This window comes from Chaetodon auriga, chromosome 1 (assembly GCF_051107435.1).
Source record: "Chaetodon auriga isolate fChaAug3 chromosome 1, fChaAug3.hap1, whole genome shotgun sequence".
In the NCBI taxonomy this organism is placed as follows: domain Eukaryota; kingdom Metazoa; phylum Chordata; class Actinopteri; order Chaetodontiformes; family Chaetodontidae; genus Chaetodon; species Chaetodon auriga.
The window spans coordinates 15892961-15910346 of record NC_135074.1 but is presented as its reverse complement, the minus strand read 5'-3'; the positions used below and the strand labels follow the sequence as shown (position 1 = coordinate 15910346).

The 17386-nt window shown below is 41.0% G+C and overlaps 1 protein-coding gene across 3 annotated transcripts in view; it reads right to left on the bottom strand.

Annotated features, from left to right (window-relative positions):
• The window catches only part of LOC143318293 (CUB and sushi domain-containing protein 1), a 375208-nt gene that overhangs the window by 14365 nt on the left and 343457 nt on the right, over window positions 1-17386 (bottom strand). For all 3 annotated transcript variants that reach the window (XM_076726460.1, XM_076726469.1, XM_076726479.1), the window contains 11 exons: window positions 16729-16914; window positions 13242-13418; window positions 12407-12592; window positions 6602-6775; window positions 6425-6491; window positions 5675-5781; window positions 3914-3987; window positions 2836-2947; window positions 2244-2423; window positions 1680-1742; window positions 744-905 (listed from right to left, as the gene is read on the bottom strand). In XM_076726460.1, the coding sequence (XP_076582575.1) occupies window positions 744-905; window positions 1680-1742; window positions 2244-2423; window positions 2836-2947; window positions 3914-3987; window positions 5675-5781; window positions 6425-6491; window positions 6602-6775; window positions 12407-12592; window positions 13242-13418; window positions 16729-16914 (1488 nt within the window). The remainder of the gene's footprint in view (window positions 1-743; window positions 906-1679; window positions 1743-2243; window positions 2424-2835; window positions 2948-3913; window positions 3988-5674; window positions 5782-6424; window positions 6492-6601; window positions 6776-12406; window positions 12593-13241; window positions 13419-16728; window positions 16915-17386) is intronic.

Here is a 17386-nt window from a genome sequence, read left to right as displayed (position 1 = left end):
GTTGCTCAGGTAATAATGTGGCCCTTCAGACTGATGCGGTGACTCTGCAGAGGCATTGGTGTAGAGGGGCCCAGTCGCACAACTTACCAGGCGGTTAATAATTCCCACCGGTGTCCCTGCATGTTATATTATTTAACGTATTAATGCCAGCTTCTCCTCTCTGTGTATGTGCCACAGCTCTTGCTCAAAACACGTCTTTCTGCCCTGCAGACTCTCAATGTTTATAAAAGTTTTAATATACTTAGGTGCAATATAAGGAGTCACACCAATTTCTGCATAGAATATCAGTGATACCTTTCTAATGAGTGTGAAAGAAAGCTGGATTTCTATAAACCTGCTGTGCATTTACACCTACTGTCGTAATTCTGCCCGTGTAATTTACACTGCATTGTAAGTCTGCAAATCTTGAACTTCTGCAATGATTGCTCTTTTCACCTCAATGAAAACAAAGGTGGTGTCAAAATGCTCGTGCAGTCAGACAAGTCCATTTTATTTTCATTGAGCTATCCTTTTAGTACCATATGAAATAAAATATTTCCCATCCATTGACTATATCTGCTCCTCTTGTTCAGGGTCACTGGGGAAAGTACTTTTTATTGCATGTACATTTTATGATTTCTAACACCTTTTGTATCCTCTTTTCAAACTCTGAAGGCATTAAAGTAACATAGCAATGGCTCTTTTGTGGAGTTACTCAGACTGAAATGAATTACAGTCAGTCTTAATAAGTGTTTTCCTTTTACCTGACAGTCTGATTGACACGCCGCTGGTCTCCAGTAATGTGACGTTAACTCTGCCGCTGGTAGCATTGAACCCAGTAACTGTAAATGTGGTGGCCTGTCTCTTCCCCAGATACTCATAAAAACCACTCCACTCGGAGTTTGGAGAGAACACATCCACAGGAACTGCAAAGGAGACACAGAATCAAAAACAAGAAGAAATGTAAAGCCTGTGCTGCTAACGCTGCTGCTATCAATATCACCAGTGCCTGCAAGCGTGAGCAGCAACATTAAGACTTTTTCTGAGATCAAAAGGTTCCAGTTCAGCATTCTTGTCACTCGACCTTTTCAACTTTCCAACTTCCCCGCCACAAGTTCAAAACTTAAAGGTCAGAAAGGGTCAGCATTAGGATTAGCCCTTTGACAAGAAACAGACAAAACATATCTACCTCTGCTTCTTTCATGACTGACTGCTCCACTGGGTTAGTCTCTCTCTGTCTGAATCCCACACTTACAATGATGACTTATTCAAAACTCAGCAGCTTCGGCCGCACAACTTTGGTCTTTTTCTCTGCTGTTAGTCTCTCTTCACTGGCTCCCTCTAAATGCATATATTGATTATAAAATCCTACTTCAAACTTACAAGGTATTACATGGTATTGCACCTGAATGCATTCACTGATTTATTTACTTCGCCTGAGCTTTTGTCCAATAAAACTGAGGCAAGACTGCTCGTCCTGACAGGAGACCCTTGTAGTCAACACTCACGACAACCTCCTACCGCAATAGCTGTTCCCCTCTGGGAAATACTTTGTGACGATCTTGTTTGCTAAAAAACAGCATGCTGAAAAGTATTTTTATTCTGACAAGGAAACACACAAGTGCAGTAACTACATATATACAGTACACCTGTGGTTTATGTACTACAATGTACTGTATGCATATGTTTATTCTGCATACCTCGAATCTTGTTCTTCTGGACGTCTGACTCTCCTCTGCCTTTGGGATTGACTTTCACTCCAACTGAAACATGAAAGAGCAGTAAGTTTAGCTTTGCTCATTAAGCTTACTGACAGTATATTTTGTAGAGACAGATTTACAGTAATGTGTGACAGGACTAAGAAAGTATGATAGAATGATAATGTAGAAAATTCTAATCTAATTGACCATTACACTGACATTTGTCAGTTCTGGGGTTCAAGCAGACAAAAAGGAACCAAAACAAAAAGCATTTTTTTCCTGTCTGGTTATTAACCTGATTATTTGGTTGTCATTAATCACAGAATTCACAGCCATCAGCTCCTCGTCTTTGAGACTAGATAGGGCCACAAGTACGTGGTTAAAAAACACAAAAACATCACCTCAGTATTCACGGTCCACCTAAGGCTGATTTAAGAGAGCACTAGCAATAGTATCAGGGTGATAATCTGTATTTATCTAAAACCATATGGAATTATGACACCCAGTTTAGATTTTCGGTCCATTTTATTCAAGCAGTGCTTTTTCAAGAGGGAATCTAAATACCTTTACAGAGCGGGGGCTTGCCCGACCATCTCCCATCACTTTTGCAGGTTCGGTGCTCTGATCCCCCGGCCAGATAGAAGCCGTCTTGACAGGTGTATATCAGCGTATATCCCAAGGTAGGGAGATCCATAGATCGAACATCCACATTACTGGGGGTCTCCGGCTGTCTGCACGAGTGGGCTGAGTGATGGGGAAGAGGAAAAAAAGCACAGTGTTAACAGTGACATTGTGTTCCTCTCCATAAAATCTAAATAAGTATTGCATAAAACCCAGCATAAACATCAACATCAACAAAACAGACTCAACAGCAACCACAAATCAGACAAAATGAATGAACACAGCACGATACAACACAAACAACTCGATTAATCTCACTAGGGGCAATTTGTTTGGAGCACCTTGTTGTACAGACAAACAGTAACATGCAAGCAAACAAATAAATGATACAAGGAAGCTAAATGTGGAATAGAGCCGATAAATAATATTGATGAATAAACTTCATGAACAGCAGGTTTATGAAAAAACCCAGGAGGCGGGACACTCCGTGATGAGGACAAATACTGGTACACAGAGTAATAACAGTATTCCTTACCTATGCACTCAGGTTGAGTCCCACTCCAGGTTAGGTTTTCCAGGCACGTTCTAGTGGTCGAGCCGAGGATGTGGTAGTTCTTGCGGCACTTGAAGGAAATCTTACTGCCAACCTACATGATGTAAAAGCACAATAAGCAGTCCACTTTATCTGCTGTTAACCACAGCGTCACAGCTTCTTATGACCTGTTGCACTCATGGCATGTGGTAGCCGTCATTTAATTAACAAGAAAGTCTTGTCAGAATTTTAAAAACTTGTATTTACTCACTGCTAATTCTTTAAATCTAACAAAACACCACAAAACAACAAACATCTGCTTTCATCATTTATCTCTGAGTGGCTGTTAGTCCTGCATAATGTGGGCAGTATCCCCTTCCTCTCTTTCTCGAGATGTCAGGGGAAGTACGTATGATATGTGGATAATATCCAATTATACCACCACAAATTGAGGGATTTGCATGTTTGCTTCAATTCCATTAAGGATTGTACGGCCAGTATATTCCATCAACAGGTTCTTATCTGTGCTCAGACAGCCTGGTGCCTAAGACAAAAGAAAATATTGACTCTCTTTGTCATCTGTAAAGTCTAACCTTTGAAATCTGGATGCCGCTTTTGACCTGCATGTAAAGTGTCTGATTGGCTCTTGTTTTTCCTACTGAGGAACTTAATAAACCTTAGGCCCATTGTATCTCAGATGGAGTTTATTCATGCATTTAGTCATCCTGCTCACATTACTGCTACTCCTTTTGTACCTGCCTCGGTTCATCCTTGGATCATAGACAGCGGCAGAATGCTGCTGCTATTTTTTTACATGCACTTTTACATATACTCATCTATTTATCCTTTTAGCGGCAGCTCAACAAGTCGAGATTTTAAGCACTGAAACTTAACCTACAAAACTCAATCTAATTTAACAGCCGTTTAACTCATTTCAAATGAATTAAATGCAAGTGAAATGTCAGCATGTCAGTATCTCTGAATTTGTCTTCTCTGTCAAGTTTGCCTCGTTTAATGTAATTTGAAGGATTATATATTAGTGTTAGCAAGTATGCAAAAACATAACTGATATATCTCTCACCTGAAAGCCCTGAGCCATGACTGGGATACCATAGGCTGGAGTTCCTGGGTCACGACAGTTGTTGAAGGCTGGGTCTACACACACACATGCACACACACACACACACACACACACACACACACACACACACACACACACACACACACACACACACACACACACAAACACTGAGCATTACATGCTGTCACATTTTCAGAATCATTCTCCAAGTAAAAGAAGCATTCTGGTATTTCATACACAAGCTTATCAACGTTCTTAACACACACATGTTCGGCTGCAGTGCACTGTACCATCAGCTTTGACAGACATGCAGCTGTTTTTGCCTTTAAAGTATGGCTGTTAAAGGTATAAAACTGCACAAAACCTTAAGCATCAGTACTGCAAAATAAAGTACAGTAAAGTCCTTGAGTAAGTCCTTTGTTACTTTCCACCTCAGCCAGAGCTTCAAGTGCTTAAAATAACATACAGGGAAAAAAAAAAGGCTAACATCATCCAGCAGCACACAGAGGTAATTCAGTACCGGTCAGGCCATGAGGGTACGAGCATGGATACACTTTATAGTTGTTTGGCAGATAATACAGATATTTATGGAGGAGGACATGACAAAATTTCTGTGATGGCCACAGATTTGCTGCAGGGCTGCTTTCCACTTAAGCTTTTACACAATAATTCAGCGTTTTTTCTTGTGATTTCTCAACTTGTTCCAAACAAAGCTTCATGCTCTCAGAACAGTCACAGCAGAAACATAAGTTTCACTTGGAAAAAATGATGGGCTGCTTTCCAAGATAAAATCTTTATAGAAACCAAATGTTGACATCAAAACTACACACTTCATTTATTGATTAGATAATATCTTCAACTCCACCTGCACAGGAATACTAATGCTAAAGTGTGTACACGAGTAAGCTCCACAATCTTGTTTACCAATAATCTGATTTCACACGATTTTATTCATAACTTGCTGATGAAATGTTTTTCTTTGCAGTGAACAAAATGTCTGTTCCTCACAATTTTAGAGAGAGTGTGATATGTAACACTTTATGTAAACACTCTGTCAATTCTGATTCTTTCTCAAATGTATGCTAGTTTTGTGCAGTGTTAAGAGTGTTGATGGCTATGTTACTCATTATTTCCTTTAAAAGTGAGCATAAGACAGCTTCATGCTTTAAAAATAACTTAATTCGCATCACGTCAGTCAAGACAGAGAATTTTTCTCTCTTCTTGTTAGATGCTAGCTGTCTGTGATGCATTGTGCCTAAATACAATAAATGTCATATTGTGACATTTATTGTACGTAACTGTGCCATTCTAAGTTGTATGAACAGCTCTGCATTGATTTTCCTCCTTTAGCGAATAACATATTTGTGAGTTTCATGAGATGACTACGAAACAAAATAGAAAAAACAGGTGAGCCATTTTCTCTCACAGCCTCAGAGATATTGACACTTTGATGTGCAGGCCGGAGCTGACCAGGTTTAAGGTATTATGATGATTTATTGATCCATAGTGGGCATGCTACTGAACATTAAACCTCCAGCTCTCTAGACATACTATTGTGTTAGGAGAAATTGAGTCTGCTATAATGGTGGCAGCAGGCAAAAACTGTTGTAATTACTGACTAAAGTCTGAAGATAATCACCACCATGTTGTGAGTACACCGGTATCATAGAGAGTACCACATTTTAAATACTGCCACATACACTCACAGTGTGTTTGAGGCAAAAGTTATTGTGTGTTCTTGTGGTGGGAGTCTTTATTTACCTATACAGGCTGGTTGTTGGCCACTCCAAAGCCCATCAGCCTGACACACTCTGGAGACAGAGCCTACCAGCAAGTAGGGGGTATGGCAGTAGAACCTGACCTCTGACCTGCAGAGGGAAACAAATATTTCATTAAACACACACACACACAAAAAAGAAGTGATGGACAATAATGCTGCATAGCTTCAGAGCTTCCACTTGATCATTTCAGCTGTGGTTTGATGCCTATAGGACAGGTTAGAACGAGAAGTTTCTGCAGCTCTTTGTCTAACAACTTCACCTTTAGCCTCCATTGTTTTCTTGTTGTTGCACACAAACCAAAATCTATTTTGTCCTTGCAATGTGTCAAACTGACATCCAGACAAAGGAGGAAAAAAGTTCTAATCTATTTTCAGATACACCTTACTGAGTCAACATTTGGTAACCATCATGGAACAAACAGAACTTCCAACACCATATTCACATCCTTTTCATTAAAACACATGTATTGTGAAGCATGTGCAGCAAATCCTGAGTAATTAGGATTTTTATGCATCAATTTCAGTTTACCACAGCAAATATGACAATCACATTGAGTGAGACAATGTCTGTTGGCATGTAGTTATCAAAAAGTTTGTCCCAGTCATTTTAATGAGGCACAGCTTTTTCAGAAAGCTTGATAGCCTTTCAGAAAGTTGTTATTACACACCTATCACACATGAACGTATAAAAACAGTGTCTGCGCGTCTGTGTGCTCCGTCGAAACACTGACCGGTAAGAAAAGATGTTCCCCTCTCTGAATCCTCCTCCAGGAGAGCCAGGATCTCCACACAGGACAGCTTCAACGAGACAACACATACAGTTAGGACTTTGTGTGAACTGCTAACATGAAGGGGAATGAGTGACGTGCATCATCTGAAGTCACTAAGCAGCAGGGTGGCCAGCTTACGCAGACACTTTGGCACGTCTCCAGTCCACGTCCCATTCCCCTCACAGGTCAACACGGCAGGAGTGGACAACTGGAAACCATGGAAACAACTGTAGCTGACGCTCGATCCCCAGGAATGGTCGCTCCCTTCCACTTTCCCGTGATGCACTTGGGGAGGAGGTCCACACTGGATCACTGAAACACACGCATACACACACACGTAAAAGATCACCTGCAGTACTGACGATATCATAGACTGTGAATCAACACAGCTCAGGGGACAATATGGTGGTTCGCTGGTTTACACTGCTGACTCACGAGCAGGAGGGACCTGTGTTTGAATCCCTGCACTGGTCCTTCCTGTGTGTGTGCTGAGCTGTGACTGGAGGTGAGTCTGTCTTGCCTTAGCTTCTACATCATGTCATATGCAGTACACCAGATGAAGGCTCTACTGATGAACTGCTCTTGTAGCTGTGGACCTCTAGCTACCAGTGGTGGTAAGTAACTGAGTAGATTTACTCATGTATTGCACTTCAGTATGACTTTGAGGTACTTGTACTTTATTTGAATATTTCCATTTTCTGCACACTCCATGTGTGATGTATGATATAATATCATAGATTAAGATAAAACTTTATTGATCCCTGGGGGAGAATTTCACAACCTACCCAGCAGATTAAGATAAAATAAGATAAGATAAGATAAGATAGGATTTAAGTGTATAAAGTAGTTGAAAAACCTTTACTAGCTTGAACATTAAGGTGATACAGTGCAAATATTAATGCATCAATAATTATAAGTTAATATGCATACTGTTCTGAAATGGACAGATCAGCTTCATGATTACTTTTACTTTTGGTACTTTCAGTATATTTATGACACTGTTGTATTTCTAAACTGCTACTTTCAAGTACAAGATCTGAGCCCTTCTTCCACCGCAGAGCAGCACAAAGCAGATTACAGTTGAAGAAATGGTGTGTCTGCAATAGCTAATACTGTTATAATGGCATATTTATACTTCATTTGATCTTTTGCTATCATCTGCAATTTTAGAGACAAATAAATCAGCACGAAATAACACAATGAGCTCTCAGGCTGTCAAAGTCACAAAGATAAAACAACAGATGAGACTTGTCCCTGGTGAATATGTAGCCCTAAGATGTGGAAGAACCAACAGCTTAAACAATAACCCTCTGAGGACTTAAAAAAAGTACAATATAACATCCACCAAAGCGAGATACCTTCAAATTCAGCATGCACCAGGCAAAATGCCACACAATGCTGACAATGAGCCACACACTGCGCTCCCGCTGTCTAACCTCTGATGTATAGTAAAAGAAGTGCTTATTTTGAGGGATTCACAGTTGTATTTGACAAGATGGTTGCACATGAGAGATGTGACATCAAGTGAAAAGAAAGAACGGCACAAGCAGCAGTCAGCTGTGATCACCATTTGGGTATTTACTGTCTTAGAGTAGAAGATGACCTCGGTCACCACATTTAAGTTGCTTAACCAAAAGACAAGCCACGGTCACCAGATGGGCTGAGAGTTTCTGAAAGGACATTTTGGGTTTTGTATTGTCTGTGATGGCATTTTGTTTCCACTCTGGTGCCTGCCAGTTTACTGTGGTATTGTTTTCCGCAAGTCTGCTAAATTACATGCTGGCAATCTTATCCACAAAACAACTTTTCCATCAACCTTCCTTTGAAATGCTGTCCTACATTGGGGATTTTAGGAAGTACATATTCATGCCGGAGCCTATGTGGGATTGCTATTTATTTAATGCTAATGATTCACACAAACCTACAGCCACTCTGAAACTTGATTTAATAGATGCTAGTGTACCCAACCAACGCTGATTTCAAATGGACCAGCGGATCAAATGGATGAATTGACATTAAAAAAGCACTTGAAATCATGGAGAATGGCGTCTGTGATAAAATGACAACATATTGTTGATGATGTGACACCAGCCTCACAAGGTTTTAAGAAACCCGCTGTGTGCAGTTAAGATCGCACGCACCTGCGTGTGTGTTCACGCAAGTGTGTTGCATGAGCACAGACATCTGTGCATATAACTTCATAACACCCTGATAAACATCTGTGTGTGCGTGTGTGCATGAGTGTGCGTGTGCCTAACTCCCTAAGATAATGATAACCATCTGCATGGTTTCAAACAACTAATAAAGTCAGTGTAATTCTCATCTAACCAGGAGACAGATGGTTTCATGCTCCATTCACTCTGCTATGATGATATAGAGCACACACAAGCATACACAGACAGACAGATACACACACACACACACACACACACACACACACACAAACAAGCACGCACAAACAATACATCCATGCTGTCTATACGGCAGAGACAGCAATATGCACACACTGAAATGAACAGAGAAAACATACAGATCAATTTATGGACACAATGCAATGATATAACAAATATTGCTTCAACAGTCATATTAAATATACGGGCGGAGGCGCTCCTCTCCATGTTTAACTGCTCCCTTCGTCTGTGATGTCCTTTGCTCCTGGCCTCTCCCTCCAGCTCTTGATTTTATCTCCACTCTGCCAATCGTTTTTCTTCTTTTCTTTTTTTTTCTCTTCTGCTGCATTATCACCATTCTTTTGGATGCAGACTCAAAGTGCCATTAACAAAAAAATGTTTTCAACTGCCAAAAAAGACATCTTTTGTTGGTAACATCGTGGTTTCTAAGCAACCGTGGGTGCTCGCAGCAAACTAATCACTTGACTAATTCTGGCTTTGTGTGTCACCAGTGTCCTGAAGAAGCCTTACATCTCCCCAAAGTCATCATCCCAGACTTGAAAAAAGGGTTTTTATTTCTCCATGTCACTTTTCTCTGCTCTGCGGCGCGTTCTGCTTGATGTTCGTCCCATTAAAAGTCTACACACCTGCACGCAAGACTTTTCCAATTTCTTAAATCATGCTGTTCATTATTTTTTGTCGTGTGGCTCCAGGAACAATCGCTGGTCGCTAGCCAACAGCTAATGGGGATTCAAATTAATAATTGAATCAATGTTTTCTAAAAACAACTTTGTTGTTGGGGATCTAACTCCGGCTGTCTAAAAATAGAACAAAACTCTCTTATTGACGTTAGCAGTTAATATTCCACAGCCATATTTCTGCAAGTCTCAGATGCCCAAAGAACACTTGTGTCTGTAATTGAAGGTTTCTGAACTCTTTTATTTTCTCTTTGTCTCTCCTTTGTTGTCAATAGGCTGGGTTGGCTCCACATGAGTCTGGAAGAGAAACTCTCATCTCTGTTTGCTTACGCACCTCCGCTCTCCCCTCCGTCACTGCGATTGTTGACTCCTTTCCCTTTCCCGACCCTTTCTTCTTTCCTCTCACGTCTCCACACTCTGCTCTTTCTTACACTTTGGTCCCCTGCCTCCTTTCTGTCTTCCCTCTTTTTTCTTCAATCTCTCCCTCCAGCCCTCCTTCTCTTCCTCCCTGCACCTTTCTTCCTCGTCCTTCTTCTCCAACCCCTGTCCTCTTTTATCTCCTTCCATTGCTCCCTTGGTCTCACTTCTCACACCATTACTGCCTCCCCCTCCCTTCCCATCGTCTTTCAGGCATGTCTCTCTTGGCGCAATTCACCCGGCCAACACATTTTATGGGCTTAATCCCTTTTCTCACTGTGTGTTTACAGGTTTGGGGGCAGGTATTGATTTGCCTCTCTTTGTTTCTCCCATCACTTGCTTCCTCTCTCTCACTCGCTGCTCTGTCACTTGCTTCTTGCAGCCTCACTGATGGCTCATCACATTCTCCCTTTTTCCCATTTCATTCACCCACTTGACTCTTTTTCCAACTCCCATTTTCTTTCTCCCTTAATCTCTGCATTACTCTGTCTTTGTGTCTATTTGTGCCTCCTCTCTCTGTTTTCTGTTATTTTCTTCCACTTCCACCTTCATCCCTTTGATTCTTCCTCTCCCTCTCTCCTCCCTTTACTCCTTCCTTCTTTCGTCCTCCTTCCCCTATGCCTCCTCCTCATTGCTTCGCTTGCTCAATCTCAGCCTCTTCCTCACTTGATTAATTTTGCCTGTCAAGCTACACTTTCATGGTTTACAACTCCTTCATTCAATGTGTTTCTGTGTGTGCATGTGTGTGACTGTGTGAAGAAGCCGTTGTTCCAAAACAGGATCAAATGTGACTTGTGGATTGTTTGATGTGGGAGAAAACTGAGGGGATGAAAACAGGGGAGCCGAACAGGAACACATGAACAGTAGAAGAAGAACCTACGAGCAGGAGGAGAAAAGTGAGGAGCAAAGGAGGGCAAGGCAGAAAAGACAGAGCAGGAACAAAGGCAAGAGAAACAAAAAGAGATAAAGGACTTGCAGCATTTTCCTGCTTCTATCTCTCCCTCTCTTTCCCATTCTTCCTCGTTCCCTCTAATTTTCTCTTTTCAATTTCCGGCCTCAGTCTCATTCTCTATCACCTGCAGTATCTTTTACTTCTCTGTTTTCCTTCTCTCTGCATCTCTCTCCGGTTCCCTCTCAGTAGCCTCTCTGCCGGCTTTCTAAGTTTTTCATCTCAGTTCAAAGCTTCTGCAACTGCAAGAGCCAGCAGGAGATTTTCGGGAGAAGCGGCAGGGAGGATCTCAGGAAACATTCCCTTTTACTGTTGTTCAGTATCACAGTCTAAACTCTAAATACGAGCTGTTGTAAAACTGTGACTCATTTTACTTTAATGCATTCTTTTTTTATTTTCCCCTTTGTGTTTGTGAAAAAGGGGGGGGGGGGGATAAACTCTAATTTAACACTGGGTTATTGTAGGGAGCAATGTTAATCTTCCCTTGGCCTCTTTCTAATGTACTGTTAAAGTCACAATCTGTTATTTTAGTGTGGCAGCTCACATCCAAACAGTATTGTTCTCACTGAAACTGTCCTTGTTTTTGTTGATCTTTTTTCTGCAACTGCACAGATCCACAACATTAAGCACCATTGTTATTCTTCATTGCTCAGTACCTTGTTATTAGAAGTTACAATGAGACTTGACACGTTTTCCACTTCCAGTTCTTGTTCTATATGCTTCTTAATTACAGTGTAAAATCTAACAAAATGTTTGGCGTATATACTTGAAAAAGCTTTGCTGTAGTTTGCATCTCATAGACAAACACACAAACGTATAATAATCAGTTATTGATTAATGATAGGAAGTCAATGTCAGCTCTCAACATGCATCGTTTAATGTCATTTTGTTTATTCAGTTCAATGACATTTAATGTCCATAATACAGGCTTGCCCACACCACTACTTATTTTAATCTTAATATGCTTTATTTAGAAGTTTTCTCGGCTTTTAACATTTTTTGAGTCATATTTTGTTTATTTAGTGACGACTGTCACTTAATTAGTCTTAAAAATTAGCATGATGTTTGCTTTTAGTGTTGTGTTTCTGACAAGTTTATTTTAAATTGTGAAATGTCTCTCTGTAGATATTTTGGACAAAACTCTTTAATAACCAAATGAGTAAGAGTCTTAAATGTTGAAAAACTCACTATGATGAGTTGCTGTCTCTTTTCTTTTCTTTGTTTTTATGTTCTTTAATGTGTATGTCTTTTATTTTTGATTACTATATCTGCCTTGTTTTGTTGTCACTATTTCAAAAAAATGCAATTAATTATTATTCATCAAATTAACCAAACTGAAGGGATGCTCATGAAAAGTGGGTTTGTGTTAAAAAAAAAAAAAAAAAAAAATCTTATCTGACTTTTAAAGCACTGACATGATGTTCACTTGATGATCACATGATCACTGTGAAGGCAGCTATTTAGCCTGTGTGCTTCTTCTTCTTCTTACCTTTACAGCTGGGCTTGGTTTGGTTCCAGGTTCCATCTTTAGTGCAGCGCAGTGTGCTGTATCCAGCTCCAGGTGGCTCCATCAGGTGACCGGGGTTACAGCGGTAGGTCACTGTGTGGTTGTAGGTAAACTCCCTTCCTAGATAGATCCCATTGGCTACAGGTCCAGGGTCTCCACAGCTGATCACTGAAGGAGGTGAGAGAACATTTACGTGTCATGAATACAGTTTGTGGAGTGTGTATGTATCTGTCTGACCGTGTTGTTCCAGCAGTCCTGCAGTAGTGTAATAGTACACAGGGGCCGTCACATTTTTGGACACATCAATCTCATCTAATCTTTTGACTGTAACTATAACTCACTGTGCTTTCTAACACAGTCTGATGTTGTTGCTTTTCCATGCCTGCCCTTTAACCTCGTCCTCCTACACAACTTTCTCGGAGACTGCCCTCCTTTACTTCCCTGATGCACATCCCTGCTTCATTTCATCTACCTCCCACCTTCTTTTTCTCCTTTTCCCCAAACCTCTGACTTGCTCTGTTAAACTACACGAGTTGAAATCTCAGACACAACAAACTTACCCTTGCACAGTTGTGTACCTGCACAGCAGCACGTTGTGCAGTCCATGCACAATTTATGCTCCTCTTGGCTCCTTTACTAGAAAATACTGCCATGCATGCACCAACAGTGATACTATTTGCAGTAGTACTTGTAGCCCTACAGCTAATGAAGCTAGTTCAATGTTTGCTAATTTTTCATAATAATGACTACAACCCTGCTGTTACCGCTTATATTAGCAACAGAAGTGCTGACAGTAGAAGCAATGAACCTATCCTACCAGTGCAGTCTGGGGGCTGTCCTGTCCATGTCCCATTTGTTGTGCAGTGTCTGGTGGTCAGGCCTGATGTTTTAAAGCCTTCCCAGCACGCGTACGCTACCGAACTGCCGAAGGTGATGCCATCGCTGAAGACAATCCTGCCGTGTGCTGGGGTGCCAGGGTTACCACAGGATACAGCTGACAAGCAAGGAAATATTAAACAGTGGTGATTAATCATAGTGATAATATCGATGTGAGCAATACTGTCTCGCTGTCACTCAAGGCTGATCAGCTGCAGGCTGCAAAAATGAGATTATCACCAGAGTCAGCTGGAAATAACTCTAAATATGTCCTTGAGGTAGTGAGGCTGATTAATAACTAAAGGTTGTTGGACTGATTCCCAGCACTGGAAGGCAGATGTGCAGTATTCCACATGTGTGCTCGGGGTTGGCAGGAGTAATACATCTATGGCGTCCACTATAACTGCCAAAGTGCCACTGAGCAAACCAATGAGCCTTAAACTGCTCCAAGGACAGGCTCCTGTTGCCTGGTTCTGCCTCTTAAACACCAAGATACGCTGTCTGCAAATGTGTGTGTCAGCAGTGTTTTAAATAAGATCATCACGGTAAGACTTCTGACGTTGGGGGAAAAAACAATTAACAGTATGAAGCACTGATCATGCAGCAGGTTTGCTTAGCTAATTATCAGTCAGCACTTGTGGACAATGTCCTTCCTGGGTTATCTTGGGGAGAACAAAGTCTCAGCAATGAAAGCACAGAGAAAACATATCTAGAATTTGAGATGCGTGCTTGACGTGCAGCACCCATTAAGATTTACTGGAGCTCATCCTCACGGCTCCGTAAACAGGCTCAACACTTCAGCTTACACAATACGTTGTTCTCACAGTGAAGCTAGGGTTTCCCCTTTGTATTTTATTTTATTTTTATTTTTTTTGGACAGCCAAGGGCTGGAATTGTTTCTTCACTTGGTGGTGGCGAGTATCATCTACTACTCTGTGGTGTAGCAGGGTGACGGTGGCCAATGCTGCTAGACTCAATAAGCTCAATAGAAAAGCTGGTTCTGTCCTGGGAGTGGAACTGGAGGCCTTTCCTTGTTTTTGAACCACTGCTGATCTGGTAAACTGTAAGACAGTTGCGTCTGGGAGGACACAAGGATGCAGATATTGAAGGACTACGCTTCTGGCCTAGACTAGTGATTCATCGATCTTTGGTTTGCTAACACAGCACATTAACAGAATAGACAAGGATTAGCAACCAACCACAGCACATCTCACTAATAAGATCATGACAGCTGACAGCCTTTAACAATCAAACACCTATTGATGGGATTCATTAGTTAGAGGCCTTAAAAGCTCTGTCCAAGAATGTGTAGTTGGAGCACATCACGCAAAACAGCGTGCATGTGTGTGTGTGTCTACAGCAGCTTACTGTTTGTGTCTGTCAGTGTTATCAGTATACCTGCTGTGAGCAACAGTCTGTGTAGGTGTGTGTGTGTGTGTGTGTGTGTGTGTGTGTGTGTGTGTGTGTGTGTGTCTTTGCATGGATGTGTATGGATTGCTTGGTGTTTGTGTCTCAGTAATAGATGTCTCATCCTTTCTGAATCAGCTTTTAACCACTATTAGCTTAATGAAAAACAACTGTAGACAGACATAAATAATTAGCATTACACAAACACAGACATTGGCACGCACACAAACAGACACACACGCCTCTGAGCTGAAGTAAAAGTCAGTTGTTGTCACACAGTCTCAACCTTGACTCAACTTAAGAGTCCTGTGTCTTAGAGTTCTAGCTTCGGGAGAGGGTTGCTTCTCTTTTTTTTTTTTTTTTGCCAAACTGAGATACAATCTGAAAGTATTGATTGCTGGTGTGAAGGAAAATCACAGTATGGGTTTCTATTAACATTCTGCATGATTTTGAAAATCAATTTCTAAAAAGAAACATTCTTAAAATTACTTATTTCGATAAATCAGCGGCCAAAACTATTGAACTAAGACATTTGTCCTGTTGGCTTTTCTCATATAAATCAGTGTGACCTCAATGCTTTACAGTATTCTATATTTAGCATATACTGCTGATAGTACATAGAGTGATACACTGAAACTGTATGACTCACTGTTCCTCCCCCTATCCACTCAAATTACTGCTCGAACAGCCCATCTATCTAACTGGATGTAAAATCTGCATCAGAGTACAATGGAGTTAAATGTCAGCAGTGTTTTATTCAGCCTACCAAACATAGTTGGAAATAAGGAAGGTAACAGAGGCAGCAGCTTAGGATTCCAGCGTCTCTACAGCACTATGGGGACCCACTTTAATTTCCCCTAAACCCCCATGGGTTTAAAGAGTGTCTTTGAAAACTGCTGTTGTACAGGACGCACTTTATTACCACAGCGCTGTGGAAGATCCAGCTCAGTCAGTTAGGAGAGACACACTTCAATCCTTTGTATTTGGGCCACATATATAAGCATGCACAAACACACACCCACCCACCCACACACACACACACACACACACACACACACACACACACATAAGCCTGCACAAACAAACTTGTTAAAGTCAACCTTTTTATTTTTGTGAACTTGGAGTTTTTTCTTTGAATGGCATTTGTAAAGATAGTAAATTAGCACTTATGGCTATAAATGTTTTATTTTTGTGTGCTGTGAATGATAGACTGTGGCCATTAAGTGAAAAATCAGCAGAAGAATGACAATTCATATTTAAGTGAAACTACTTTATTACTGATATACTGTAGATATAACTTTAATTCATTTTGTGAATTCATCCATTTCAGTGCATGTATAAGCAATGTGTAAACTTCCCTTACACAAGATATATAATGTGCAATGCACAGTTTACAATGTATGTAATGTGCTTTAAACTATGTTTGCGAATGGATTAATTACTTACTGTCACGAGCATGCCAAGTAGCCTTATGCCACTGTATTCTCCAAAGAAGAGATTAGGCTGTTTAACTTTGGACGCTGAGCTGATTTATTTCCACATAAAATGCAGAATAATTAAGCCCATATGCCATAAATGCACTGTGGGTTTATACATAACCTACATGGCTTCATTTTACAGTCATGTTTATTTTTACAGCAATGCTTCATGGAATCTGGGTTGGAGCCCAAAGGTAACCTCAAATGAGACAACTTGGTATCAAAATGAGTTTTTCTAACCAGGCAGTTAGCAGCAGTCTTTTCCTATAAGACAAGGTCAACACCGGCTACATATAAATAGAATAAAGCGCACAATAGCATCATATAAATACCTATTTTGAATACAGGAAATATTTGCTGCTTTGATTTTCAGTGCTACAGAGCCTACAGTGCTGTGATGATGCTGTGATATCGCCATGGGAAATAATGGTGATTTGTTTGCTGCTTGAGCTTGCAGTATAAGCGTCGACTGACTACTGCTCCATCTTTCAGGAGAGCCAAATTTTCACATAGCGACATAAAGTCATTGCCACGCTTCCCCACCTTGACAGACAGGCTGCGTGCCGCTCCAGGTGCCGTTATGAAGGCAGGTCCTCTCGGCTGAGCCAATCAGATTATATCCTGCCTCGCAGCTGAAACGCAGCAGGCTCTTGGTTTTAAATTCTTCCCCTCCCAGACGGGCACCATGGGGAGGCATCCCTGGGTCTCCGCAGATTCCTGGACTTATACCTATAGCGAGAAATGAGACATAAAGTTAATGTAGCACACCAACAGCCACACACATGCACACCGCTGAAGCTACCAAGGACCCCTCACACACATTCCTGAGGAGACGTACGGTAAATATACAAAACACATGAAACCATATGCACAGAAAATCCACAAACACTCGATACTTAATGTGAAACAACAGCTGCATGACACTCGTGACCACTAGCCTCCTAATAGGTTTTAGTGATTTTATGTAACTCAGTAGTAAAACACGGGGTTAGGAGGCTGTTTCTCATGGGGCCATCATGCTAAAAATATACGCGTACTTTCATACTACAAGCCAACAACATCGACTTAAAAAACATTTGTGATGTTCATTTCATAGCCTCAGTTGCAGAAAATGCACAAATATTTTGCCCACTCAGTCTTTTCATATACAGTGACACACACACTTTACACGCACACACCCAGACACACAAACTTTGCATAA